Consider the following 25,593-nt stretch of genomic DNA (forward strand, 5'->3'; position numbering starts at 1 on the left):
TTAAGGAACGTATATTGCTGGATACATTTGCAAGTGTATTTTTGCCAGTTTCTGAATGAAACGTTTTCAACAGTATTCATCCACTATTTAGTAGGACAGTGTGGACATGATGAACAATAATACCAATGACATTGTAAATAACTGACTTCTAATTTCACTGTAGAATAAACACCAAAAATGGAGATCACTAAGAACATGTTAAAAACCACAGCAGCATTATTCCAAAAACATGACATAACCACTAGGTAAAATGACAGGTGCACCCATTCCCCCCACAAATTTCTTTCACCAACTTAAAAATGATCTTGGAGAGAGTCTGATCAACTGAACCAAGAGTCATGTCACCCAGTGTCTTTCAGCAGAGCCCTTAGAGTCGGGCCTAATTTCCCTTCAGCTGGAAGCAGATAGAACCATACAGGATGGCTCAGCAATTCCGGGGCAAAAATAAAGACGTTTTCTCCGTCTCCAAGAGGCCGCAGGTCATCATTCCAGTTGAGCTCCTAATAATCTATATTTACTGTTTATTTGCCGAACTGTACCCATTTAACCTTTAGGACATAAATGCTACTGAGAGGGTGACAAAGGCCTGGCCAGCCTGGGTCTTCAGAACTACAGCTTTTCAGACAGGGCCACTATGACTGTGAAAGAAGGCCTCTATTGCACTTACATGACATTTTTACTATTCATTGTTAAACTGAAAGGATTAAGAGAAAGCTGAAGAGCAAAAGTAAGGAATTGGGAAGAATCCATTCATGAAAGGAACTGCAAAGTGAGGTGAGAGTGAAGGTTTTATTTCGGCTGCCTATCAAGATTCACGGAACCAGCCGATCTACAATTCACGAGACATTTTCCCTCACCTTTTCTTCAGTCTCAAGCAACAAGGACAACAGGAAGAGAAAAATTCCCTATGCTGGTAAATGTAATAAACGTCCTTTATTAGTGAAGAGTGATTTGTTTTATAAAACAAAGCTTATTCAATTGCATAATGAGTTTCAAAGTTACTATATTGTGACTTTACAGCTGCCAGACACCTGATACCTGCTAGACTTGTTTGCACGGACAGTGTTCAGGTTCGACATAATGAACTAGGCAATTCCTACATCTAAACATGTCTAACTGCTTTCAATCGTTTGTTTTCAAAGCTAGTTAAACACAATACAGAAATGAAAGTTGTGTGTCTAGGCTTGTTTACCTGAAACTGGGAAGTTCACGATTAGTGTTAACAGAAGTCTGAGAAAAAACGGGACCGAATACGAAAATAGTTTTATTAACTGGTACTTACAAACAATTCTTACAGCATGGATTAAACATGAGGCCTATAATTGTGCTGCTGTGAGAAACTAAAAGTGCTATATCATTGCATGAATTGTTTTCAGCTTTGATAAAAAAAACAATAAGGCAAGAAGTTTTGTTAGACTTTTCCTCAGGAAGAAAATAAAGTAAGACTTCATACAAAAGGGGCTAAATAATACCATCATGAGTCCTTTATCAACAGAACACAACATTTGCAAGCAAAATAAGCATCATCCTTCCTTTATGGTACTTTATGGCAAGAGAGGCATGCTTACGTGAAATTTTTATTTTGCTCTTATTTTTTGTGCATGCAGTTCTACCATGTGTGTAGGGTTTATAAAGGGGCTATAATCTTATGCAACTCTGATCATTCAAAGAAAAAAAGATTACTCCTGTCAATGACAAATGACTGTATGCTCACATGGAACACTCCAATCGCATTAGGCGAAGCAATAGCTTGGGCGATTTGGTTTTGCAAGTCACAGGACAAGAGTGCAGTTCAGGCAGTACATACGGCTGGGACGACGATCGTTCATTAGTACTGAGATGTGCCAGATTAAAGTGTGAGATTACAACACTTCCCTAAACAAAAAGCCGGGCACGGCGCGCACACACACACAAAAAAAGTTTAATCTCGCTGAAGAGAAGGGGCCAAGACGTGAGCTGTGCAAGCAGACTGCTACCTTGTATTTCCCCTTGATGATTGCTTCAAACAGCCTCTCCTTGGTCCCATAAAACGGCAGGCAGCCGCTGAGGAGAATGAACAGGATAACGCCACAGCCCCAGACGTCCACGGGCTTCCCGTAGGGCTCCCGTTTCACCACCTCGGGGGCCATGAAATGGGGGGTCCCCACTCGGCCTGGAAAACAACCACCGCAGCACATGAGCAGTAAGGAAAAAATAAAACGAATGAAGCGGTGCCAAATAATGCAAGGCACAATATCCCATAATGCAATATTCAGCGATGGCAACTGCGCTCAGAAACAGCAGGTGTCTTGCTTGCAATCTCATTTGCTCAATATATATGTACACATTGCTGCTGGACACACGCCTGCTGTCTTACAATCCGTAAAATGAGACGAGACAACTGTTTGGATTAAACTCGGTTTTGGATGCAACTCGTCAGATGTCAATTTCAAGAACACTGCCAGGTTTGGAAAGAATCCAATGTCCTACCCTCTTTGAAAAAGGTCACATCCTCACTCCACTACAAAATAAATCTTGTCGAGGCACACCAAACCATCCGCTGGGTGCAACACAGGAGGAAGTACAGGTGAGGACAGAAATGTTAAAAAATACTCCAGTTTTGAGGTGAAAATATTGGACTAAGAAGGGACAGCTAAGAAAAAATCACGCTGCAGCTTTAAGTGGAGTTCGTAGACCTGTAGCTGTCTCTTTCCTCTGGACTAGAATGCCAGTGTGCTGGCTGAATACAGCTCTGCACTTGGGCTTCCTTATTTCAACTAGTTAAAAAAAATATTCCCTATCTCCCGATATAATAGCTCCTGCTGTATAATGGGGCAATTGATGCACAATGGCTGCCAGGATTCTCCCAGCTGGATTCTGCACTTCAGCGGTGGATAAAGTGAACCCTCTCCTATAGTAAAGCCCAAACAGCCTAGATAGCTTCCTCTTGTTTGTAACCTTTATGATCTTTAATTCACGTCACCCCTGCACTTATTCAATAAACAGACTATGTTGCAGATACAAGTGCATCCCATTAAAAGAAAAAAAAAAAGCGAAGAACAATACTGGCCCCATCAATTTGAGCCAATTTCCCAGGAGCTTAACATTATTATTGTGGTTCCCGACTGTCCTCCGAGTTTGTGCAAAGTGCTTTCTGCTTTAAGTCTGAGCATGTTAGCTCTTCAGCTACCACGCAGTCTTCTGAGCCTGCTGTGGAAGCAAGGCCTTTATGCAGCAGAATGAAAATGTTCAGAAACAGAACAACGCCTTGTTGCCTTGCAAGGAAAATGACTTGGTGAGCTCAGCTCCTGTAGTCATTTTCTTCAGAATTGCTGGAAAGATGCAACTCTGATGAGCAGAACGCACTGGGATTCTTCCGTAAACCAGGACGACAAACTGAATCTACAACGGCTGCTCCAATGATGCAGGCTCCACAAGGCTGTTTTTTTTTCTGTCTACAACTGAAACCCTTGCTGTCGGTCACCATTCACAAAACCACCGACAGGACCTGGCATACTTGGGAAGAACATTATCCACTGGCTGAGGATCGTGCCACCAATTACCATTTGCTCTTCCTCACGGAGATACTGGCTACTTTTCTGTTCCCTGATCAGATAACCGTGACCACTGCGTTCTGTACTAAAAGCAACTTACCTGAAAACGAAATTTCACCGAAAGCAACTACTGACCTATGAGACTTTATGTAAACCAGAATTCTGCCCAGGATTGCTCAAGTTTGCAAGATCAATGAAAAAATAAATTTGGACATTTGTTGACACCACTGCATATCACAGGATATTTATTCAGCAAAGCAGTTACAAAATTCAGGAGGACAGACTACGTTCCCCATTTAAATCTGGTCATGTGAATATTCCAGGGTTTTGACATTTTAGGCACTTTCCACAGGCAGCATAACACTAAGATGAAACTCTTCCCCTTTCCATACAGGACTTCCATCAGCACGCAGCCAAAGTCACTGTTACCAGATCCAGCATTCTTATTTAAAAAAAAACTTTTTACTACACTTCTCACTGACTGTACTTATAGTATTGTATTGTGTATTACTGTATCATTACGTTACAGAGTGCTGTGTTGACTGTGCCAGGCTGCTGTTGCACTGCAATTTCCCTCATAGGATTAATAATCTATCCATCTTCTTCCCATTGGACTTTTTAAACTCTCCTCAGAAGCCAAGAAAGGTTACAAAAACAAGGGGAGGCCATTGAGATCATACAAGTATAGCAGCACATCTGGTAGCTACTATCTCATTCATTCAAGGATCTCAACCTAGCAGTTAATCAAAAGATCTCATATAGTTGTTTCTTGAACAACTGCCTCCTGTTCTGAGTTTTAAATGCACTTCCACTGGTGTTCCTGGGTTTGTTTTACATGGTTTATTCTGAGGAGGTGTGCTGGATTGAGTTTGTCCCTGCCTTTGAGGACTCCTAATATTTGAATCAGGTCTTCTTGTAGTCTTCTCTGTTCAAGTCTAAAAAGGCCTTGTTCCATCCACTGGTAGGCAGAGCATTTCCTTAACTCCTTAAAAAACGGCCTAGCCCTGTGCTGTACTCTGGATCAGTGTACATCCAATGTTCACTTTTGAAAAAGTTATCAGGTATCGAAACAAGCTCTTAAAAGGGACATCAAAGAGCTGTGATGAATAGGATGGTGGAGTTAGAGGTCGTTGCACTAGCAATCAAGGATGCCGGTTCACCTGGGGCTGGTGCTAAACCTGCTATGGCTTTGGAAGAACAGGACGAGGTGCAGGGGGTGGCTGAAGACTTACGGAGGCTGAGGTCAAGGCCACATTACCTCTTTTGAACCGTTCTCTCCGGTCTCCACTGGGTCAGAAAGTGCATACGCGTGCATACGGAGGCGCAGGAAAAAGCCCAGGTACGCAAGGCAGAATTTAAATCGCGCCTTGCAATTCATAAAAGGGAGATCGAGGCGGAGAAAGAGGTTAAGCTCCGACAGCTTGAACTAGAAGCAAGAAGGAATGCTCCTGCTGCACAGCCGACCCACTCCGAGGCCTCTAGCGTGTCTCCATTGCAAGATCAACTCTCTACCACCTTCGTTCTAAGTGAGCACATTGCTTTAGTTCCGCTATTTAGGGAAGTTGATTCTTATTTGGTGCACTCGAGCGCATTGCCACATCGCTTCGCTGGCCTAAGGAGGTCTGGTCACTGCTTTTGCAGTGCAGACTAGTGGGCAAAGCTCAGGAAGTTTGCTCGACACTTTCTTTAGAGGAAAGTTTGCACTATGGTACTGTGAAGGCTGCAATTCTACGTGCATATGAACTGGTTCCTGAAGCTTATAGGCAAAGATTTCGAAATCATCGAAGTGTCAGGCCAAACTTTTGTTGAATTTGCCAGAGAAAAGGGAATTCTCTTTGATAAATGGTGTGTAGCCAGTAAAGTGAGCGACTTTAACTCATTGCGCGAGTTAATGTTATTAGAAGAATTCAAGAACTGTTTGCCTGAACGTGTTGTTGTCTATTTGAATGAACAAAAAGTAACTACTTTGTCGCAAGCAGCTATTTTGGCAGATGAGCTGGTGCTCACACACAAAAACATTTTTACGTCTGCATGCCTGGAAAAGTCTCTACTTAAAACTAGAATACCAGTTGGAGAACATCCGACTACAATTAAAGCATCACGTTCGTCAGAAACACACAAGTCTTTTTATTGTCATAAAAAAGGGCATATTATTGCTGATTGTATGACTCTTGAATGTGCCTCTACACAAGATTAATTTGGATTGTGCCCTAGTTACAGGATTTGTTAAGAGTTGGTGTACGACCTTCATTACCTGTTAAAGGCATTAGTCTTATTTTAGGAAATGACCTGGCAGGGGGTAGAGTATAGCCTATCGTTTGTTTTTCTTTTCTCACTTTGTCCAAACATTAGATGTTTGTTTTTACGGGTGTAGGTGTTACGTCCCAGTGTGTGGTCTATGTGTTTTTGTTGTTATGTTCCACACTTCTGACTTTGATTTTCTCCCTTCCCCATTGGCCCACCATTACACTTTTGTTTCCATATGACATCATCTTCAATTAGCTTCTCGACCAATCACAACTCATCTTATTCACTATATAACATGGAGGTTTTCAGAGGGAAGAGCCCTTTCGTTTGACTTCGGTCCCGCTCGGCTTTGGTTTTCGCTTCGCTTTTGGTTTTGCTTTGGCTCGCTTTTGGTTTTGTGTCGGCTTTGTTGGTTTGTTTTTTTGCTTTGTGTGTGTGTCTTTTCGTATAGCTTCGGCTTTGTTGTTTTGTTGGTTTCTGTTCGTCTCTTTGTACTTCTGTTTGTTTGTTTATCCTCGATTCGCCATTACCTTGCCCCAACTTATTGCATCAACCTCTGTGTGCTTTTGTACCCTGTTACTTGTCTACTCTTGTTTGTATTCGTAGTTCACTTATGTATTTGTGTGAACTTTTGTGTATAGTTAGTTTAGGTTGTTGGGTACATTTTGCACACACGTAGTTGATTTTTGTATTAGTAACACTAGTTTAGTATGGGTGAGTGCCTTTTGTCTTGTATGGTTTTGGATAGTCAGTGGAGGTTAGCTAGGGTGTTTGAAGATGCTGAAGACCATCTGTTTCGGGTTTTCTTTTGTAGTTAGGTTAGCTTCCCCTCACTTTCTTAGCCAGCTCCATTTTGTTTGTTGTTTTGTTTTCTTTGGCACCACTCTAGTTCCCTCTCCCTGTGTGTTATTGTGTCATATTTCATACCAGTCAATTATTCACCTTAAAAGTATCACTTTTTGCACCAACCCTTGTTATCATGCTTCCCAAGTCCCTCACCAGAACCCACCTGCTTCCAAAAATGATTCTATATGTTACACCCCTTTACCCCCAGACGCTTGGGGTCGTAACATCTGCCAATGCCAAGGAACAAAGTTATTTTCAGTTCAGGGTGGGATTATCAAGTCAGGATGATACGATGGTTTTACAAGTTACTCTTGGGCAACAGAGAAAGAAGTGTTTTGTTGTTTGCGGTTTTCAAAAAAAGTATGTTTTTAAAAAGGCATGGACAGAAAAATAGCACATCTTTTATATATCTCTAAATTGGTAAAAACATGCATCTAGAACCTAGAGTTTGCTGATAAAACTGACCAAATGATGCACATCTTTTAGACTCTGGAAAACAAACACAACAGTTTGTGGTTTTCCTGGCTTTTTAACAAACACCATCATGTTTTGCAATTGTTGCTGTGCATCTACACGATCAATCAACACAGCTGGATAAGGGTCATCTAATGGAAATGATAGATAGTGGTCTATTCGCTTTCCTGACCAAACACATCATGAATAACATTTTCTTACTATTTAAGCCAAATATAAAGTTAAATTTAAAACAGTAAACAAAAGATATTTTCAACTTTTATTTCTTGTAAACCCAGTGTAAAGAATATCTGTTTGTAAAAGAATTTCAAGTCACATTAAAAGACACTTCAAAGCCCCCAAACACACCAAAAGACAGACATGTTGCTGAAACTGAAGAGAAGGAATTAAATTATTTGTTTATCAGAGGAAACTCCACTGGGCCGAATCTGACTGCAGCTGACGGTCATGAATTTATCTGTCTGACCTCAAGAGCATTCTAAGCCTGTTGGACCCCTGAATTATATCTGGTGTGAGATATAGATGACTGAAGAAGAATTACCCAGTAGCATCATGGAAGATTTGAGATAATGGTTACTATCCTCCCCCGAAGACACTTTTATTAACACCGCCATTCCACTAGAATCCAAACTATGTGTGAAATAATAGGAACAACGGCGATGCAATATTATGCGTCAAGTGGCTAACATTAAAAGAAACATACAAAAGGTAGGAATTTTTCTTTCTATGAAAGAATTTGACACCCTTCAGATTTTCTGGCTTCTTGCATGTTTATGCTACTGAAAGTTATCAGAGCTTCAACATGGACCCACTGGCTTTTGGATAACTTTGTGAAATAAGTGAAACAAGCACCACAAAGCATTCTGTGGTAAAATTATGCAAGAAGTCAGAAAATGTCAGAACATCTGAATGGGGCAAATGTTTGTTTCCACAGAGCTATATATCAGTTTGAAAATCGCTTTTTGTGTCTGTATGTCTAATGATCCCTGTATTGACCTGGGAAGAATCCATCCTGCAGACCCAGTTGATACAGGACCTTCTGGAGGAGAGGCGTCTCTCAGTGACCTCACCTAGAGCCTACAGGATACCTGAAAGCTGTGGCAGGTGCTGTGCTGTTCAACTCATGTCCTCCTAACCTCGGTGGTGCTCAGTCCACTGTCCTCTACCTCTTAGGGAATCTGGTCACAGTGGATTAGAAACAAAACCCAGCACCATAACTCTAGTTTTATGCCAGTTGATGTGATGTGTTTTCCCTCACTTACTCCCTTTTCAAGGAGTCTTTATTGCAGCATATAGCATATTGTCTCACCACTCTGCAGGACAGATGACCAGCGTTCATAGAACAAGTTCCAGTTCAATTTGCTCCTAATTGTAAAAAAAAGTAGCTTTGCTGCTTGAAGGATTCCAATTTTGACAAGAATAACCTTGTGTCTGATGACAGCATATAATAAACTTTTTTTTTTGCTTTCACTTCCCAGATTGTGGAAAAGAAAAGGGAACTGTTTTTTTTTAACCCCTGGGCAACTACTTAGCTGTCTTTTTATTTTGGATGAGAAATTGAGAACAGCTTTTTTCATCTTCCTAAAGGAACAAAGCTCTGCTTTCTTTCCTGTGGAACCACAAGTGACAATTTCAGCCAGAAACCGAAAATAAAAAGGGAACCTACATTTTGAAATGTTCATATTTTTAAAATCAATTTAACCTAATCAGTTAATCTAAGTCAACCGATTAAGCCATAAGTAACATGCACAGTAAAAAGACTGATTTAAAGACAGTAGGGACACTATGGGTCTTACTTATCAGTAAATTAAGACTTTTCTGTGAATATATCTTATGTGTTATGTTATGTGTTACAAACAGACTGAAAAGAATTCCCAAAGTGGATGGGAATTCTTGGTCTTGAAAGGTCATTGCTTAGAACGTTTCACAAGTCTCTGTAAAACATGTGGACACAATTGTGAAGGACAAGACGGGGGCAATTACATTTACTACATTAACCTTGACAGAAAAGAAAACAAGAAGTCTTCGTGAACCTTCCTGAAGCAGGGCTGCCCACTGCAGCAGGGAAACTGATTTTCAAGACGAAGGAACGATTCCCTCCAACGAAACATTTGTTACCGTGGCACCCACTGGAAAAGGAAAGTGCATCTGTTGCTGTGAGGCTTGCCTTGACCTAAGTCACAGTTCATCTGTTGTGCAGCTTTGAAAGGCGGCTAGCCACGCAGCTGCCATGCAAACAAATTAGCGTGTACGGAAATTAGAATTGAAAATTAAACAACTCTACCTCCCGCCACCAGGCCGGACTCTCCGAGTTGAATGGCCACTCCAAAGCCACCCAGCTTGACTGGTGCCGAGTTCTCCTTTGACGCCAGGAGCACGCAGTGGGGCTGAAAGAGAGGGAGAATGGCGTTACTTCAGCAATGTGTAACCCTGCCACCCTGGGGGCAGACTCCTTGTGAGCAAGGCTGGATGTCCAAACAGACCCTTAAACCAGCGATCCTTTCAGAAGCCATTTCTTAAAACCATGTTTCAGTCGTACGAGATCCATCGCAATTGCGTTAGCACTCTATGCCCCTGTTGCATTCAGGGGGCAGGGGGTTCCAGCATGACTTTCTCAAATGTTGTGCAAAGCACCGTTCATTAGTTCAGAGAGAAAAGTTGATTGCCCCCCACTTCTCAATGTGACTAAGATGAGAGTGGCTCCTAAGAGGGATGACATTATCTACCGCTGTCTGCTCAGCGTTGACAATCCATCATCAGAAAGTGTGGCACACAAGATGGCACTGGGAAGTGATCTTTAACCTGTGTGGAAGAGCACATGGGCCCTTCAGACAAAATCTGCTCTATAATGTGGCACGTCGCATCTCCTGTGGCTTACAGCCTCTATCCACTTGGCTGCTGGTGCAGAACTTCATCTGTTTTACAATTTTCAGTTCTCCTCAGACACCCTTCAGGGAGTGAGCAAGTCAAACTGACGTGACGGGAAATGCACCCCAAAACCAAGGTTGAAACAGCCCACAAGTCTGAAGTTTAAAAAACAGCCTGTGAATGAAACCCTCCCCATAAAAATGCAAGGGCAAATAAAATACCACAGGTTAGCATACAATTCACAAATAAAGCATAACAAGAATCAACATTTAGTCTAACCCCAAGCTGTGTTTTCAGTATAGATAATGTAATCTTTGCTAAAACACATGCCTAATTTAAGCCCCCCCCCCCCATTGTACTGTGCACAGCTTAATTTGTCTCTCCCATTCTGCTTTTCCAAGTCTCCTAACATTTTCAGTAGAAGCAAAAATTTCCTGTTTTAATTGCTGCATGAAACGCGGTTATTAGTTGTCCAGGTTAAAGGCATATAGAACACGCCCATTCTTTAGTTCTGTGAATTGCTGTGGTCATATTTCCTCCCTCTTTCAAGCAAAGGCTTAGCTATCACAAACTGATGACAAACAGCTTAAGAAGAGGAGTGCTAAATGAGGCAGTAAGAAAAACTGGGCATCAGCATTATTTTGGTCTGCTGAAAGAAAACATCCTTACTTGACAAGCTTGTTAATTATGAAAGAAGAGGCACTGAGTCTCTGCAGAGAAAACTACTGAGCAACTTATATTTTGAATTTCTATTGATCTCAACTTCAAGCTGGCAGGCAAATGGGCAGAAATCCATAGGTGAGTATTTTTTACTTTGTACCTGATTCTGCAAAAGCTGAGAATTGGGGTTGTTTTTTTTTGCAATACTAACATTTCTAGAAGCAGGATTTCTGTTCGAGCTCAACTTGCGTAAGGCAGTTACTGACGGGGCAGAAGCAGTGTTCAATAAGACAAAGTGTGAATCATATCAACATCTCAAAATATCTTCCAACACACGAAGAATTAATCCATCCTGAGGTGAAAGCACTGATGTGAAAACTCACTCCAGACGGTATTGGGATAGCTGGCCTAATGGAAAAGCAAAAGCCCACATTCTGAAATGGAGAATAACGGACCCAGGATCAAACATTGGGTCAGGCAGCTAAAACTGAAACAGAATCATTTGATTCAAGTGGTATTATAAAAATGGCTGTATTAAAGACACTGGCATTAATCCTTAATGCTCAGAAACTGCATAGTTTAAAGCCATTCCTGTTGAGAAAAGAATTATTGTGCATTATTGTGTTAACTGGTCAGTAAGAGAATATACTGTAGACTACATTTTTAAATGAAAGCAAACGCACCTAACACTGCACAGTAAAGACGGAGTCAAAAGTTGGTTTTTGCATGCATCATTACTTGACCATAACACTCATGAAGACCACAGGAGTTGCTTTTGCAGAAAAGTAGTTTAGTGTTATGTACAAAGTTGACTTGTAGGCTGAGGGTAACTTTCAATCAGTACGGGTTCTCCAATTCACTAAACAACAGAGCCATCACCCAACGTCTTCTTTATTTCAGAGTGTTTTTTATCGGCCCACAGACCACAATCTGCCAAGATTTTGAACAGTACTGAAAGTCAAGGAGGGGATGCTATCCGATGGGTAAAAAGATAGTTCTAAAAAAACTGGTTTACTTTGCATACCAAGAATATAGACACTTTCCTGATTTTTAGAAAATCTTATGTCAAGATGCTGACCAGGGCACTGCACACTGAACTTTAACACAACTTCCATTTTGTCGGTTCTTAGCTTACTACGCCACAACTAATAAAACATACCCCTTTGGAACAATAGCCCATTAGACACTTTAATATACTGTAGCTGTTCTGAATAACAACTTGTGTATGTAAGCACGCAAGCACTGAATGGCTCCTCTCAGTGCGGCTTAAAACAGACACTTATGACACTTGAAGTGCTGTGAAGAAATTTCTGTGAAGAAAATAAAGACAAAAGGGGAAGAGGTGGCTGCAGTAAAGCCAATTAATGTTGAAATATAGGTTCTAGGAGGGAAACATGACAAAAAGATTAAAGTGCATGTAAACGATATAATCGGAGGTACGCTAATGCAGCCCAGCTTGGCAAGGATGGGGATACTCAACAAAACCTAGAATTCAGCATACTGTACATAGAGACAGAAAGGCCTAAAGCTGAGGCAACATATGAAAAACTGACAAGTAAAGTGTTCATTAATGCACTTAACTCATGTTTTAATGTACTGTACTTAATTTGTAGTGTTAATTATCCTTTAAGTCAAAGCTTTGAACATCCTTGAAAGTGCAACGTGTTCTTTTTTCCCCAACAGGACCTATGCTCTGTAAGCTTTTCTGTGGATGAACTCCCAGAAAATAGTGCACTCTTAAGTTAGTCTAGTCATGAACTGTGACCATTAATAAAACAACCATTGTCTGACCTTAAATAAACTCTTTCTGTTGCAGGACTGAAGATTTCCTGTTTCTGCTAACAACATCAAGCGGCCTCACTCGCACAAGATGACAAGCCTTTTAATTGCTCGCAATGAATCCCAGCCCTACAGCACTATTACCAACACAAGCAAAAACGACTCCGGCTGCATCTTAGACGACAGAGCTCTGAGAATTCCCCTGGCGGTAGTCTACTCTTTGATGTTTGTCTTTGGAATGGTGGGGAATTCTCTTGCCCTTTATGTCTTCCTCTTCATCCACCCCAAGAAGAACTCTGTCCGGGTGTTCCTCATCAACACGGCCATTGCCGACCTCATCCTCATCATCTGCTTGCCCTTCCGCATCGTCTACCACAGCGCCAACAACCAGTGGATGCTGGGCACGGTATTCTGCAAAGTGGTGGGCAATGTCTTCTACATGAACATGTACATTAGCATCACCTTGCTGGGCTTCATCAGCGTGGACCGCTATATCAAAATCCAGCGCTCCAGCAAAAGTTACAAGCTCCAGAGAACCAGGTGGAGCACCAGACTCTGTTGTCTGATCTGGGTGCTCTCGACTGCTGCCATCATTCCCATGATCGTCCTTTCAGAGGGTAACGAGACCCCAGGCAAGTGTTTCCATTACAAGCACCGAAAGTACGCGAAGGGGAAGGCTTACTTCAACGTGTTCTTGATCGTGGTCTTCTGGATAGTGTTTGCTTCCCTAGTTCTCTCTTATGGGAAGATTGCCAAGAAGCTGTATCAGGTTTCCAAGGATAAGCCGGATCTGCCCAATGCCCAGAAGTACAGCAGGACAGCCAAGAAATCCTTCTTCGTCCTCTTTATTTTCACAGTCTGCTTCGTCCCATATCACATCTTCCGCTGTGTCTACATCTGGTCCCAGATCAGTGATCCGAACTGCTACTGGAAGAACATCATTGACAAAACCAACGAGATCGCCTTGCTCTTCTCGGCCTTCAACAGCTGCCTGGACCCAGTCATGTACTTCCTGTTGTCGGGCACGGTTCGCAGGACCACCACGGACCTGCTATGCCTCTCATCTCACGCCAACATCAGCACCACCAACAGCTCCACATCAGACTGTCGACCAGCCATCGTATCCCAGGTGTCCACCAACACAAGAATAAGCTTCAGTCTCGTAAACCAGTGTAGATGCGGGCGCTCCACTACAAACCAAGGACAAGTCCACCAGCCAACACAGAAAAGCCTCCATTTGCCAGGCAACAAATATTGGTCCCAAAGGTGCTGATACATTGGGAGATAAGGTTTCAATGGAGACTTCACTTCAGTTCTTGAAGCCCAAATGCAGAAACTGACTAACCTTCTTACACCAGCTATATATAAAAAAACTAAACCCTGCTTATGCATTGGGCAGAATATCAGAGAAAGGGATATTCTCCCTATTCATACATGCCAGCAGAAATAACTTACCATGGATGTTTCACGGGATCTTCTATTTTATGACTTTAACAATCTGTGCATCCAATCTCATTTGTTTCCAGCTATACCACTGCAAACCTGAGAATTTATCAGGCACAAGTATTGGGAACTGATGAGAGAATATATTTTTCTGCAAGCAATAATAATAATAATAATAATAATTGCTTACACTTATATAGCACTTTTCTGGACATTCCACTCAACGTGCTTTACAGGTAATGGGGACTCCCCTCCACCACCACCAATGTGCAGCATCCACCTGGCAATCAGTGTATTGTTTCCAGCTCTGAATACAGGACACTAACTCTCGATGTTGCAATATATGTACACCTGTACTACAAGTAATACATTGATTTAAATAAATTCAGATATGGCACATTTTGATCCTTGTGATCTTCACGGTGTTAACATTTCCACTCAAATTTTCAAATGATGCCTCAACTTAATTCAGCACAAATTTCCTGTTTAGAAATTGATGATTGGAGGGCTATCCATTGGATTTTGTCACAGAGAGTGCAGGCAGGCCATTTCTGCTCTGTATTTTGGGCGTTAAACAAAAACAACCTGTTGGAGTCTGTCCACTGATAGCAACCGAGCTACAGAATAATTAAGAGGATGCATTGGCTCAGTCCAATTTAAAATTAAATGAAAGCACAAAACACCAAGTCTGAGGGTCCTGACCACAATTTCCTACCCTGAAAATAAATTCCCATTCAAGTCATCTTCAAAGAGCACAGTGCCCTCTGCTGGAAAACATATTATACTGTACATGCAAGATGGAAAAATGAAGCCGTTTCCCACAATTAAATAATATCACATGACAAACTTAAACTTGTAACTTGTATTATACTTATACACAGGTATATGGTATAATGAAATGCTACTTAGCTAGCTCTCAGACAGTAAGTAGTACAAAAAAAAACAACAATACAACTGTATAAGAAAAGAGACAGGGACAACAAGCAATGTGCAAAACAACATCAGTCGTGCAAAATCATACATCAATAGAATGAAATAAAGGATTGAAAATTATGGGGAGTGAACTTCTTGACATGTGAGGTAGAGGTAGGTTTCAATGTGTGTTTGAGTTCTGATAAAGAGAGAAGGCACTGTAAGGGTTCAGATCATGGGTGGGAGTTTAGTTTGACAGTGCAGGGGTAAAAACCGTCTCTGAGTCTGGTGGTCCGGGCCCGGATGCTCTGGTACCATTTTCCAAATAGTAGAGGGTCAAACAGTCTGTAGCTGGGGTGTGTGTCTGTAGCTTTGATGATGCTTAGAGTTTTTATCAAGCACCGTCTGTCATAAATGTCCTGGATGGATGGGAGAGCAACCCCAGTGATGGACTGGGCAGTTTTCACCACCTGCTGTAGGGCTTTGCGGTCAGCAATACTGCAGTTGCTGTACCACACTGTGATGCAATCTGTACATGTGCTTTCTATAGTGCATCTGTAAAAGTTAGTGAGGATCTGTAATATCATATATTTAAATTATATATATATTATATGATTATATACTATAAATGATATATTTAATTAATATCTTATGTCATGTCATTTACCAAACCGCTTTATACCATACAGTGTCATGGGAAGTCGGAGCCTACCCGGCAAGCATTGAGCGCAAGGCCGGGTACACCCTGGACGGGGCGCCAGTCCATCGCAGAATAAATAATGTATTTATGAAAATAAATGATCATAATTGTGTTCTAAAGATAGGGATCACCAAAGATTTGCAAAGGTAAACATTAAACTTCTCAGATGGTGAACGTTCACAGGTGTCAAGACAACCAAACTTGCAAAAAAGCAAGGTTTCATTTGCAACCTTCCTGAGGCTCTTGCACGAAGAATGGTAGCTACATTAAAAAGAGGGAAGTGTCACTCAAGCAAACACGGCTGCATACACATACACCAGTATACGCACAACTTAGACTGGAATGACAGTGAAATGAACCCTCATAAAGGTTATGAAAAAGGATTGGAGAACTACTCACATGCAAGAACTTGTAGGGCATTCAGCACAGCATGTGCCTTGTATAAGGCAACTGGCATGAACAGAAAGCAGAACCAACTCAATTTCACTCTGCTACCGACTGGTCCCCAGTAATAAAAGCCTGCTCTTTCTAACATGGGCTACTCTCTGCCTGCAGCAAGATTATTTAAAGTTGAACAAAATCACTTTGTGTAAGGGCTTTGCTTGCAACTTTCAAACCATTAAGGCCTAATTCCAACAACATAAGCAAAATATAAAAAATAATAAAAATGTATTAATAAAAAGGGGCGGTGTGGTGGCTCTGTGGCTAAGGATCTGTGCCTGTGGCTGGAAGGTTGCCGGTTCAAATCCCGCGGCTGGCAGAGGAATCCTACTCTGTTGGGCCCCTGAGCAAGGCCCTTAAACCCAACTGCTCCAGGGGTGCTGTACAATGGCTGACCCTGTGCTCTGACCCAAAGCTTCTCTCTGTGTGTCTGTGTCTCATAGAGAGCAAGCTGGGATATGTGAAAAGATGAATTCCTAATGCAAGAAACTGTATATGGCTAATAAAGTGATCTTATAAAAGGGGGCAGTGCTCGACACACTCCAACAGGTTTTAAGACCTCACATACTCATCAACCCTGGGATTGTGTCTATTGCACATGAGCTCCCAGAGCTATCAGAGGTGTCTGTTTGCTTGAAGGCAGCTGAGAACCAGCATCTCAGGCTCTTTTTCTGAGGGGTGTTTCCACAAGAGAGAAATGACTGTTCTGCAGCACATCCTACAGAGAGAAACAAGCAATGCTGGGAATATTTGTCCTAAGGCCTCCTCATTCCATCTATCAATGACTTTAAAGTGAAAGAATTACACTTAATGTCTGAGGCATGGCAGTCCTGAAAATATAGTACAAGAGTAACAGCAGGTTAACTTGTCCCTTTACAAAACCTTCTCCTCTTCAAAGCCTAATTATAATGCTACTTATAACTGTTATTTTATATAGCACCTAAAAGTAGTTTCTCAAAGCACTTTACAGTAAGAAAAAATAATGAGGAGAAAAGTGAGTACAATAAAGTGTTCTGAGCGCGGTAGAAGAGCAAAGGGGCAGACAGGGATCAGTTAAGTTAATCCCTTTCTGAAGAAAAAGGTTTTGGAGTTTTGGAAAATTTAGTTACTGCCATGTCGGTCAGGCTAGTAAAAAACAAATGAGCATTAACATAAGCATATACAAACACATAGTATACTGAAGACACCAAACATTCTCAAATAAACTGACAATATGTACACAAGAGTCAATTCCTTGTTGATGAAATGTACTTGGTGAATTTGATTGCAATTCATTTGCTTATCAGGTGGTACGAGAACATACAAAACAGACAATACATAATGTAAATTACAAAAATCAATTGGGGAAAAAAAAAGTGAGGAAAGCAATGAAGTGGATAGGTTAGATGTCATGAAGCAAAACGCATCTAGGTAAAGGAGTGCTGACTGAAGAAAGAATGACTGCAGACTGCGGTATCAGATGTAGATGTCACACAGATCAAAACACACATGTGTTGGGAGGAAATGGTAATGAGCAGTTTTCAGGGCCAATCATGAGGCATGATGGGAAGGGGGTTGCCTCGGAGAAGCCAACAGTCAGCTGGACTGTGAAACGGACACAGGTGAACACAGAGGAGACGTTTTCCCATCTTCTTTGCGCGTGTCCTTACTGAGCTTTTCCAGGTGCAGCTGGCCTGCTGCGCAGCTGGATAAACCACAGACAGTTTGAGATATTGTGCTTCTTGTATCTGAGTTGCGCTCATGTAAGGGACACATTTTTTGCCGTTTTCTCCACTGTGAAACGGGGGAAAAATAGCAAATGAAAGCGAGACAGTGTAACTACGGCATTTGTTATGACTGAGGTTATGGTGGTTGGATAAAACAACTATACGCACCCGAGCATGTGATGTTCTATCAGGAATCTGACTGGCAGAATAAATCTGATTTGCAAAGGGCCAATTCATTCACCCTGGCTTGTTCCTTGCAGAGCAGCCCTTCGTTCTCATCACAGCACAAGATCAGCACATCTTGGGCTGTACAGGCAGAACTGAAAGAGTGTCAGTGGGATGCATGATAAAAACAAAATACATTATTTCTCTGCTATGCCCACACGGAGAATGAAAAGTCTGCACAGAAAAAATCCCTTAGTGGCTTTTATTGCAGAAGTGGCTACAGTCCGAGGTGAAAGGTACACAGCAGCACAGATACCAGTGGGCCACTGAGCACACCTCCCACCCACAGAGATACCAACAAGCTCAAAGGGAAATCTTCCCCCACCTACAAACATCCTACACTTGGCATCTTCTATTTTTTTGCCAGGTTAGCGTGTGCCGTTGAATAAGTAATTCAGTGGAAAGCAAGGACGCCAATTATCAAGTGTGGAAAGTGATAATTACAGAACAATTGAGGATAGGACAAAAGAGTAAAACGCAACAAAATCCTTCTATATACCTTCCCATCTATTCTTTTTTTCCTTTACATCTTTCTCTATAACAGCTGGCAAGCATAGCAGACAGCAGCCTTGACTGCCAAATGTTCAGCCCAACGATAAGATGCACTAGGGAACCTGGAAAGGCACCGGGACCTAGCAGACAGCAGGATCGAGTGGTCAGGGGCTCTTCACGCATTTCTTAAGAAAGGCTGCAGGTCAATTCCAAGGTGATGATATTTTGAACATGATGCATCACTTAAATTCCTTCGGTAAAACACCCGGCCACTTAAATGGGAACAAACTTGAGATAAAAGCATCAGCCAAAGAAATGATGAGGAGGATAAATGGCAAATTAATGAGCACATAACATCTTCACTTGTGTTAATTGAGCAACAGAGTGACCTAATTAAGTCAGGCAGCGCAGCTGGAAAGAAATCCTTTAGATTTTGTGGCTGTCCAGGATTAGGGTTTGCAGAGCCTCGACATTTACAGTACCACGCACATAAGAAGAGTTAGTGAGTTGTACAGCTTTGATGTGTGCAATTGGAACGTTTCTTTTTCAGGTACAGTGTGCCGCAGTGATATCAGCTTCAAAGCTATATCCGATATCTGATGCAGTAAAAGGAATGCATTCCGCATAATTCTTACTGTTTTGGTAGCTCTCTGAACCTCACAAGGATAATATGCGACACTGGTCTACAGGCGTGCAGAGTAATAGGTAGTGATGGTTCTTGTGATCTGTATCGTTAGAGCACAAGGCAGTTGTAAGTAAACGGACAGTGCTGTCACATTCAGCATAGTGTATGAATAGGTTTTGCGCTTATAGCTGGTACTTCTGAGATACTAAAATACGTCAGGGCAAAGAGTTGCCCATGTACAATTCCTCAAGCCAATCACCGCAGGTCTCTTCTTCACATTACAACACTACAAACACCAAGAGCTATAGCACAGTTTGTTTTACTTCCGAAAAACATGATTACATGCAAAGGAACAAAAGGGGGAAAGCAAGCAAAAGGAACTGGAGAGACAGACTGGGACATCTCCCCTTGCACCTGTACAGAGATGCTCAGAAAATCCACCACTTCATTAAACCACCCACTTCTCAGTACGAGAAAGAAAAGGATCAGCATGCTTCTGCCTTGCGTTACATTTTAGTAATAAAGTTCTTAAATAAAGCATACAACAGTGGTTCTGCTGGCCAGGATGTCATGAGAAGACAGTTACATAAAGGACCTTCAGGAATTGGTGAAATAGTGGTTTTGACAGCGCTGTCCTACCACAAAGTCACTCGCTTGCCTATTTTTGTTTTTTAACTCCTGCGGATGAGAAAAGTGTTTTCCAAAACTGTAAAATTGTAAAGAAGTGACACAAAATGAGCAAAACAAAAGTGAGAGAAACCTGATTTGAAAGCTGGAACCTGCAAATCTCTTTGGTTTCGCTGAAGAAAAACAGCTTGCACAAAGTCTAAAACTAAACACCTTTGACTTTGAAAGCCCTAAACTCATGACCAACAGTAGATTTTTTTAATCTTTGAAGGAGGGAGGATGTTTTTATTAAACAAAGTCAGATTTAAAAAAGAAAACTTTATGTCCCTATATAGGCTACACTGGTGTTTATTTCAAACAACCTGAAGTGCATTAAGAACCACAGGATGTCACATGCTCTAGTGAGAGATCGTCTTGCAAATTTAATCTGAACTACAGCAGATACACACTAGTGGGGAAGCTAAGAGGAATTATTAACGAGATCTGATATTTTTTACACTGACTGAAATGCAGATTTCTTGAAGATGCATTCTGGTGATTGTTTTATCAATAATACCATCAGCAACACAAGGTAAGTTTATTTTTAAGGTCTATTTTCTTTATACTTTATACACTTAAAGCTCTATGACATGTTAACGTTCATTGTTTGCTCTATTTAATACAATTGCAGGTTTTAACAATGCTCAGCTGATCTCTGCAGCTGATTGCAGAAATCTAATATTGTGGAGACGCGTTACAAAATAAAGCTCACTGCATACACTGGCCACTTTTACCGAAACCTAACATCGCAAGAATGCAGAGAATCAAAAACTACATCAGCTCACCCAGGAAGCTGCTCTGAGATTCATACCTCCCATTTTAAGCATGGACAAGAGACACAGCCAACCAAGTAAATCAAATTAATGTAATGAATCCCAGAGCTTCTTCTTGCATCAAAACACCTGGTCAGGGAAAACAAAACTTAAATAAACAAGGGAAATGTAACGATAATCACAGAAGTTAACAAATGGAAGAAAACGGAAGTTCCCGTAGTGTCAGTTACCTAGAATAACACACAACTGGCAGGAGACAGAGCACAGGACCCTGCTGGAGTGTAAGGAGGACAGACAATGTGATGCTGAAGCACTGCATTTACTATGGCTGCTGCTTATAGATAGGTTACACAACAAATGCAAATCACTGTTAAAACTCTGATATTCCTCAGAACAAGGCTTCTGTCCTAGAGGACCATACTGTCCATCTGCTGGTGTTCATTCCAGCCCAGTTACTCCATTAATTGAAGCCTTGATCTAGTTTACAAAGCTGCTCAATGGGACGGAATGCAAGTTCTTTTACTTGACAGTTTGGGGATTTTACTCAGGAATAGTTAAAAGGTTCCCGACAAGTTTAAGAGCCGGGAAATAGACAAACAGTTAAAAGTTAATCCCATGATCAAGTCATTTGAGGGTTTGACTGTGTACCAGAGCTTGGCTTGGCTTCAGGAACAGGTTTGGAAACCCCTTCTTTAGAGCATGGCCAATAGTAAGGAAAAACAGTGGTGACAAATCTGCAAAATACCAAAGTAAAAAAAAGACATGGACCCTACAGGGGAAGATGAACTGACAGAGGCTTCAAACCCACCTAGGTGGCACACCAGGTGAGCTGCTGCAGTCACTGCCTCTCCAGAAAGGCTACATGCATCAGGTCTGCCTGGGACTACTTTACAGCTCACCTGTCCATTTGACGTCTCCAGCTCAAAACCAAAACGACAAAGGATATTCTCTTTAAAACAAATTTCCTGGAACCTTCTTTCTGCATTCCTGAACACAAACACTTCTCCAAAAAAAATGCTAAAGAATCCAGTGAGGTATTTTTAAAGCCTCAGAAAACTGGTTTTGGTTCTCAAACTTTCAGTTCAGTTTAGAGACTTCTAAAAAGTACCTTTCATTCCATTAAGCAAAAGAACAATTTAAAAAATACAAAAACAAAACCCCTCCTTTGGGAAACGAATCTTCTTGCTATATTTTAGACAAGACTAGATTATGTTTTTTGGGTTCCAGTGCATCAATTTCTGCTCCAAGTGGATTTTGGCAAAATGTGGCAAAACACAGACCACCTGGGATTACTTTTCACAAGTTTCTCAGATCTTGGGAAAACTGCTATTTCAGGAGACTGAAAATACAAGCTAAATAAATACAAGATAAATCCCTGTTAAAAACCCTTGCAAGAGGATCAGGGATTGATGGGGTTATACAGTATATCTTACAAGGGTATCAGAAATACACTGAAGCCAAACAATCAAGAAAATTAGCATTTTTTCCATAAAAAACTAGCAGGGGCAACTTATCTGATATCTCAAAACCCACACAGACTCCTTCAACACTCCCTCTTTTAACTGTGAGATGAGAAAAGCAGATAAAAGGAACTTGTGGTTCGATGTAAGACCTTTATGAAAGTTACACTTACAGTTCAATAAGGAAACCAAACATGAGAACATCCTGTGTGTCAGGGGCTTGTAGGTAGCAGTACACTGCACAAGACAACAACTCAGCACATACGATATTTCCTGGCAAAGAACTGCCAGACAGAGCACACAACGGAAGCAGAATGAGGCTGGACTTGCGCCCAGCAATCAGTCTTAACGAGCTCAGTTCCAGCAAAACGTGACATAGTGCCACACTCAACCCTTCTGAAAAGCCCCCATCCAGAGCGGGAATCTTCATCCAGAAATAGTCTTTGAAATTGATGTCCACATACAGTGAGGGAAGCACTCTAACTGGAGGAAAAGACAGTACAACAGTAATCCCGCAACAGGGCTGTCCAGTCCTGGTCCAAGTGCCAGGGACATTTGCAGATCTGCATTCCAACTTAACCCTTAACAAGCTGAACCAGGGGGTTATTGGTCTTGACCAGTCAACCAGTTTAACAGCTTCTCCCAGCTCTTCACATGCTGCTGTTTCAAAGAGACCTACAGTATACAACCTGCACATGGACACAGCGTCCCTCCAGGTCCAGATACATGGAGATTCAATTACATACCAACAGCTACACCCCTCAGAGCAGAGCAGTACTACGCGTCAAACCAAGCTTAATTTATTGGGATCATATAATAAATTCTGTGCAATGAACACAAATAAATCTATTTAAATTAAGGAGAAATTAACAGGAACAAATGCAGTATGCAAAAAAAGTAAATTGAAAAATAATAACAGATTCATTTTTCATATTGTGGTAATCATGGGTAATCGCAATTAACTTTTCAATGAATCCCTGCACAGGTAGTGCTGCATACTGGAGTACTGTAGATAGTATTGCCTCGGGAGTGTTAAAATGGCTTTTATTTTTCCTCTGCTCTTTCAGCATCCCAGAAAGCATTTGCAGACTCTGTCCTCAAATAATTCCGTATGAAGCCATTGCCTATGTGTACCTGACACTAGCCATTGTGGGGTTTCTCACCAACGGTCTGGCCCTGTACGACCTGTGGAGAGCAGAGAAAACGACGACGGTGACCTTCGTCGTGAACATCGTTGCCTCAGACCTCATGCTGTGCTGCAGCCTTCCGTTCCGGGTGGCTTACTACCGGCACAGCGCCCAGTGGGCTCAGGAATCCTCCATGTGCACCCTGGCCAAGTTCACCACCATCTCCCTCTTCTACATCAACCTGTACTGCAACATGCTCTTCCTCCTCTGGACGAGTGTCAACCGCTACGTCAGCGTGGTCCGGCCCAAGCTGCCCCTGCTGAGGGCTTTCAAAAGAGCTCGGGTCTGCCGCCTGCTCTGCGTTTTCACGTGGGTGGCGGCGATCGTGGTCATCATTGGCACCATCTCCCGCAACATCGCCAAAAACAAGACGGTGGCCGCCAACTGCTTCGACCACATCGTCAACGCCAACCGGCACAGGTACAACATCACGCACGTGATAGGGGTGACGGTGTTCTTCCTTATCCTCGTGCTCATGCTGGCATTTTATGCCCTGCTGGTTTACCACCTGCACCTCATCCAGAGGAGCAGCCTGGTGGGCAGGGGCCAGCGGGGCAGCCTGAAGGTGCGCAGGAAGATCCTGGCGTCGGTGGTGCTGTTCGTGGCCTGCTTCCTCCCCTACCACTTGGAGCGGATCCTGCTGCTGACCTCGGACAGGGGTGACTGCCGCTGGCAGGAGACGCAGTACAAGGTGAAGAACGGCACCATCCTGCTGGCGGCGCTCAGCTGCTGCCTGCACCCCCTGCTCCACCTCACCCTCCGCTCCCGCTGCTGCAGGGCCCGGGCCGAGACGCACAGCCGGGCCGCCAACAGTTGCACCGACGCCGGCCACACCGTCACGCATGCCAACATCAGCCTGTCAGCCATCCTCGACGCGCCCCCGGGGGAGGGCTGGGACTCCAGGGGGCACCAACCAGATTGGGGACAACAACCTTAAAAAAGGCCACCCCTCACAGCAACACAACTTTAGCTGAGGTATCACGTATCTCCAACAAGAATGTCTGTCAGCGGCCAGGCTACCTGACACTGCCATGTTTATGCGTGCTCTTTTTTGTGCTTGGCGTTGTGCACCTAGCCATCAGCACTTTGTGGTAGTTCTCTCAAAGCCCTGTACTTGACAGGGCTTCTTCATTAACTCAGGGAATTGGGAGGATGTCTGTTTGCGTGCTAAGTGGAAATGAAACCGTACAACCCTTTCCTGAAGGACTAAGCCCAGCAGAGGGTTGGGACCGAAATAAATCAACACCTGTGCCTCAGACACTTGTGAAGGAGAGTTCTGCCCCCAGGGGAACACGTCTGAAATGCCTTTTTCCGCAGTTTCAAATTGGACTCTTGGCGACAAAAAGTCTCTCCTTGTTCATAAAATGTGGGAGTTTGTAAAATAAAAAAGAAAAACTAAAAGTGAACTGAATTGCTTAAGAGAAAAAAAAACTTTTTTCTGTTTTGCAATGAAGATAAAATAGGTGTTACTGCTTCAAAAAAATACATCTTTTACAATCACATTTAATATACACAAAGCTTTGCAACACTCATTCCCTCCCAAAACAATGACATTTTGATGATTTATGAAGTGATCAAACCGTAATGATCAAATTGAAAACAGTTACATGAGAAGGAAGCTGAATGTGGGTAAAGCCTATAAAGAAGATGCACAAAGTGAAATTCACTGACTGCACAAGTAAACAGTCAGTATTTGGGAGAAACACTTTTGCTCTCAGTCATTGTGGATGGGACTCCACATTTTAACAGTGGAATGACAGAATTTTCTGCCCATTCTCCTTGGCAAAGCTCTGGAAGATTCTTGATGAACTGCAAGCAGGTCTTGCTGTAAGTATTCTTTTGAATTCAAGCCAAAACTCATCTCATCCAAATACAAAATCTGCCACGTCTGTAGTATGTCTCCTCACAACAATCTTGTCCTTTTTTTGCAGTAATGGTTTCTTCCTTGCCAGAAGGGCTGGTAGAAGCCAGGCTCGTACAGGGATCTAGGATAACATTGATCTCTAGCCTGAACATCAATCCCATTTCAGAGAGAGATCACTGGTCACTGGTGACTTCACAGTGGCATCACTACCCAGTTTTCTCCACACCTGCCTGCTCAGTTTTGAAGAGGAGCACTCTGGGTAGTACGATGCACATTCCATGACCGACTTCACTAAACGTAAAGGGGAAAATTAACCTTCTTCTGATCTGTCTCTCTACCGATTCAGCCCTGATATGTTTCAAAACCTCCCTAGTATTCATTGTTGATTTACCAGATTGCAATGCGAGTTGCGGCTGGAACTTCAGTATCTGAGGGAATTCAGACACATACCTTATTATTATCATTATTAAGGGCTCAACTGTACAACAAAATTGAAAGCATCAGGTTATGAAATATCTTTTAGAATTAGAATTTTTTTCCCCCTCAAATACAAAAACAATACAGTATACATCTCTGACTTTGATCTAAACACCCGTGCTTCCTGTAGAAAAAATTCTAACAGCTAGCTGTTTGGCATTTTTAAGAGAACTCTAGGTAAATGTCATGGCAATGAGGACTCTGCTTTACAAGAG

At 42.2% G+C, this 25,593-nt stretch overlaps 3 protein-coding genes across 23 annotated transcripts in view; 2 read left to right on the forward strand and 1 right to left on the reverse strand.

The window, feature by feature from the left end:
• caska (calcium/calmodulin-dependent serine protein kinase a) overlaps positions 1-25,593 on the reverse strand; it is a 259,244-nt gene that overhangs the window by 68,318 nt on the left and 165,333 nt on the right. For all 21 annotated transcript variants that reach the window (XM_088605405.1, XM_088605395.1, XM_088605230.1 and 18 more), the window contains exons 6-7: positions 9,385-9,487; positions 1,977-2,152 (exon numbers count right to left, since the gene is read on the reverse strand). In XM_088605405.1, the coding sequence (XP_088461531.1) occupies positions 1,977-2,152; positions 9,385-9,487 (279 nt within the window). The remainder of the gene's footprint in view (positions 1-1,976; positions 2,153-9,384; positions 9,488-25,593) is intronic.
• gpr34b (G protein-coupled receptor 34b) lies at positions 10,519-15,581 on the forward strand. Its single transcript, XM_088605443.1, has 2 exons — positions 10,519-10,766; positions 12,445-15,581. Exon 2 carries the CDS (start codon positions 12,499-12,501, stop codon positions 13,678-13,680), a length of 1,182 nt encoding a protein of 393 aa, XP_088461569.1. The 5' UTR covers positions 10,519-10,766; positions 12,445-12,498; the 3' UTR covers positions 13,681-15,581.
• Positions 19,919-23,974, forward strand: LOC148676226 (putative G protein-coupled receptor 82). Its single transcript, XM_088623356.1, has 2 exons — positions 19,919-20,149; positions 22,918-23,974. The coding sequence occupies exons 1-2, from the start codon at positions 20,103-20,105 to the stop codon at positions 23,972-23,974; spliced, it is 1,104 nt and encodes a 367-aa protein (XP_088479482.1). The 5' UTR covers positions 19,919-20,102.

Source organism: Lepisosteus platostomus, chromosome 2, assembly GCF_059453375.1.
Source record: "Lepisosteus platostomus isolate fLepPlt1 chromosome 2, fLepPlt1.hap1, whole genome shotgun sequence".
Taxonomy (NCBI): domain Eukaryota; kingdom Metazoa; phylum Chordata; class Actinopteri; order Semionotiformes; family Lepisosteidae; genus Lepisosteus; species Lepisosteus platostomus.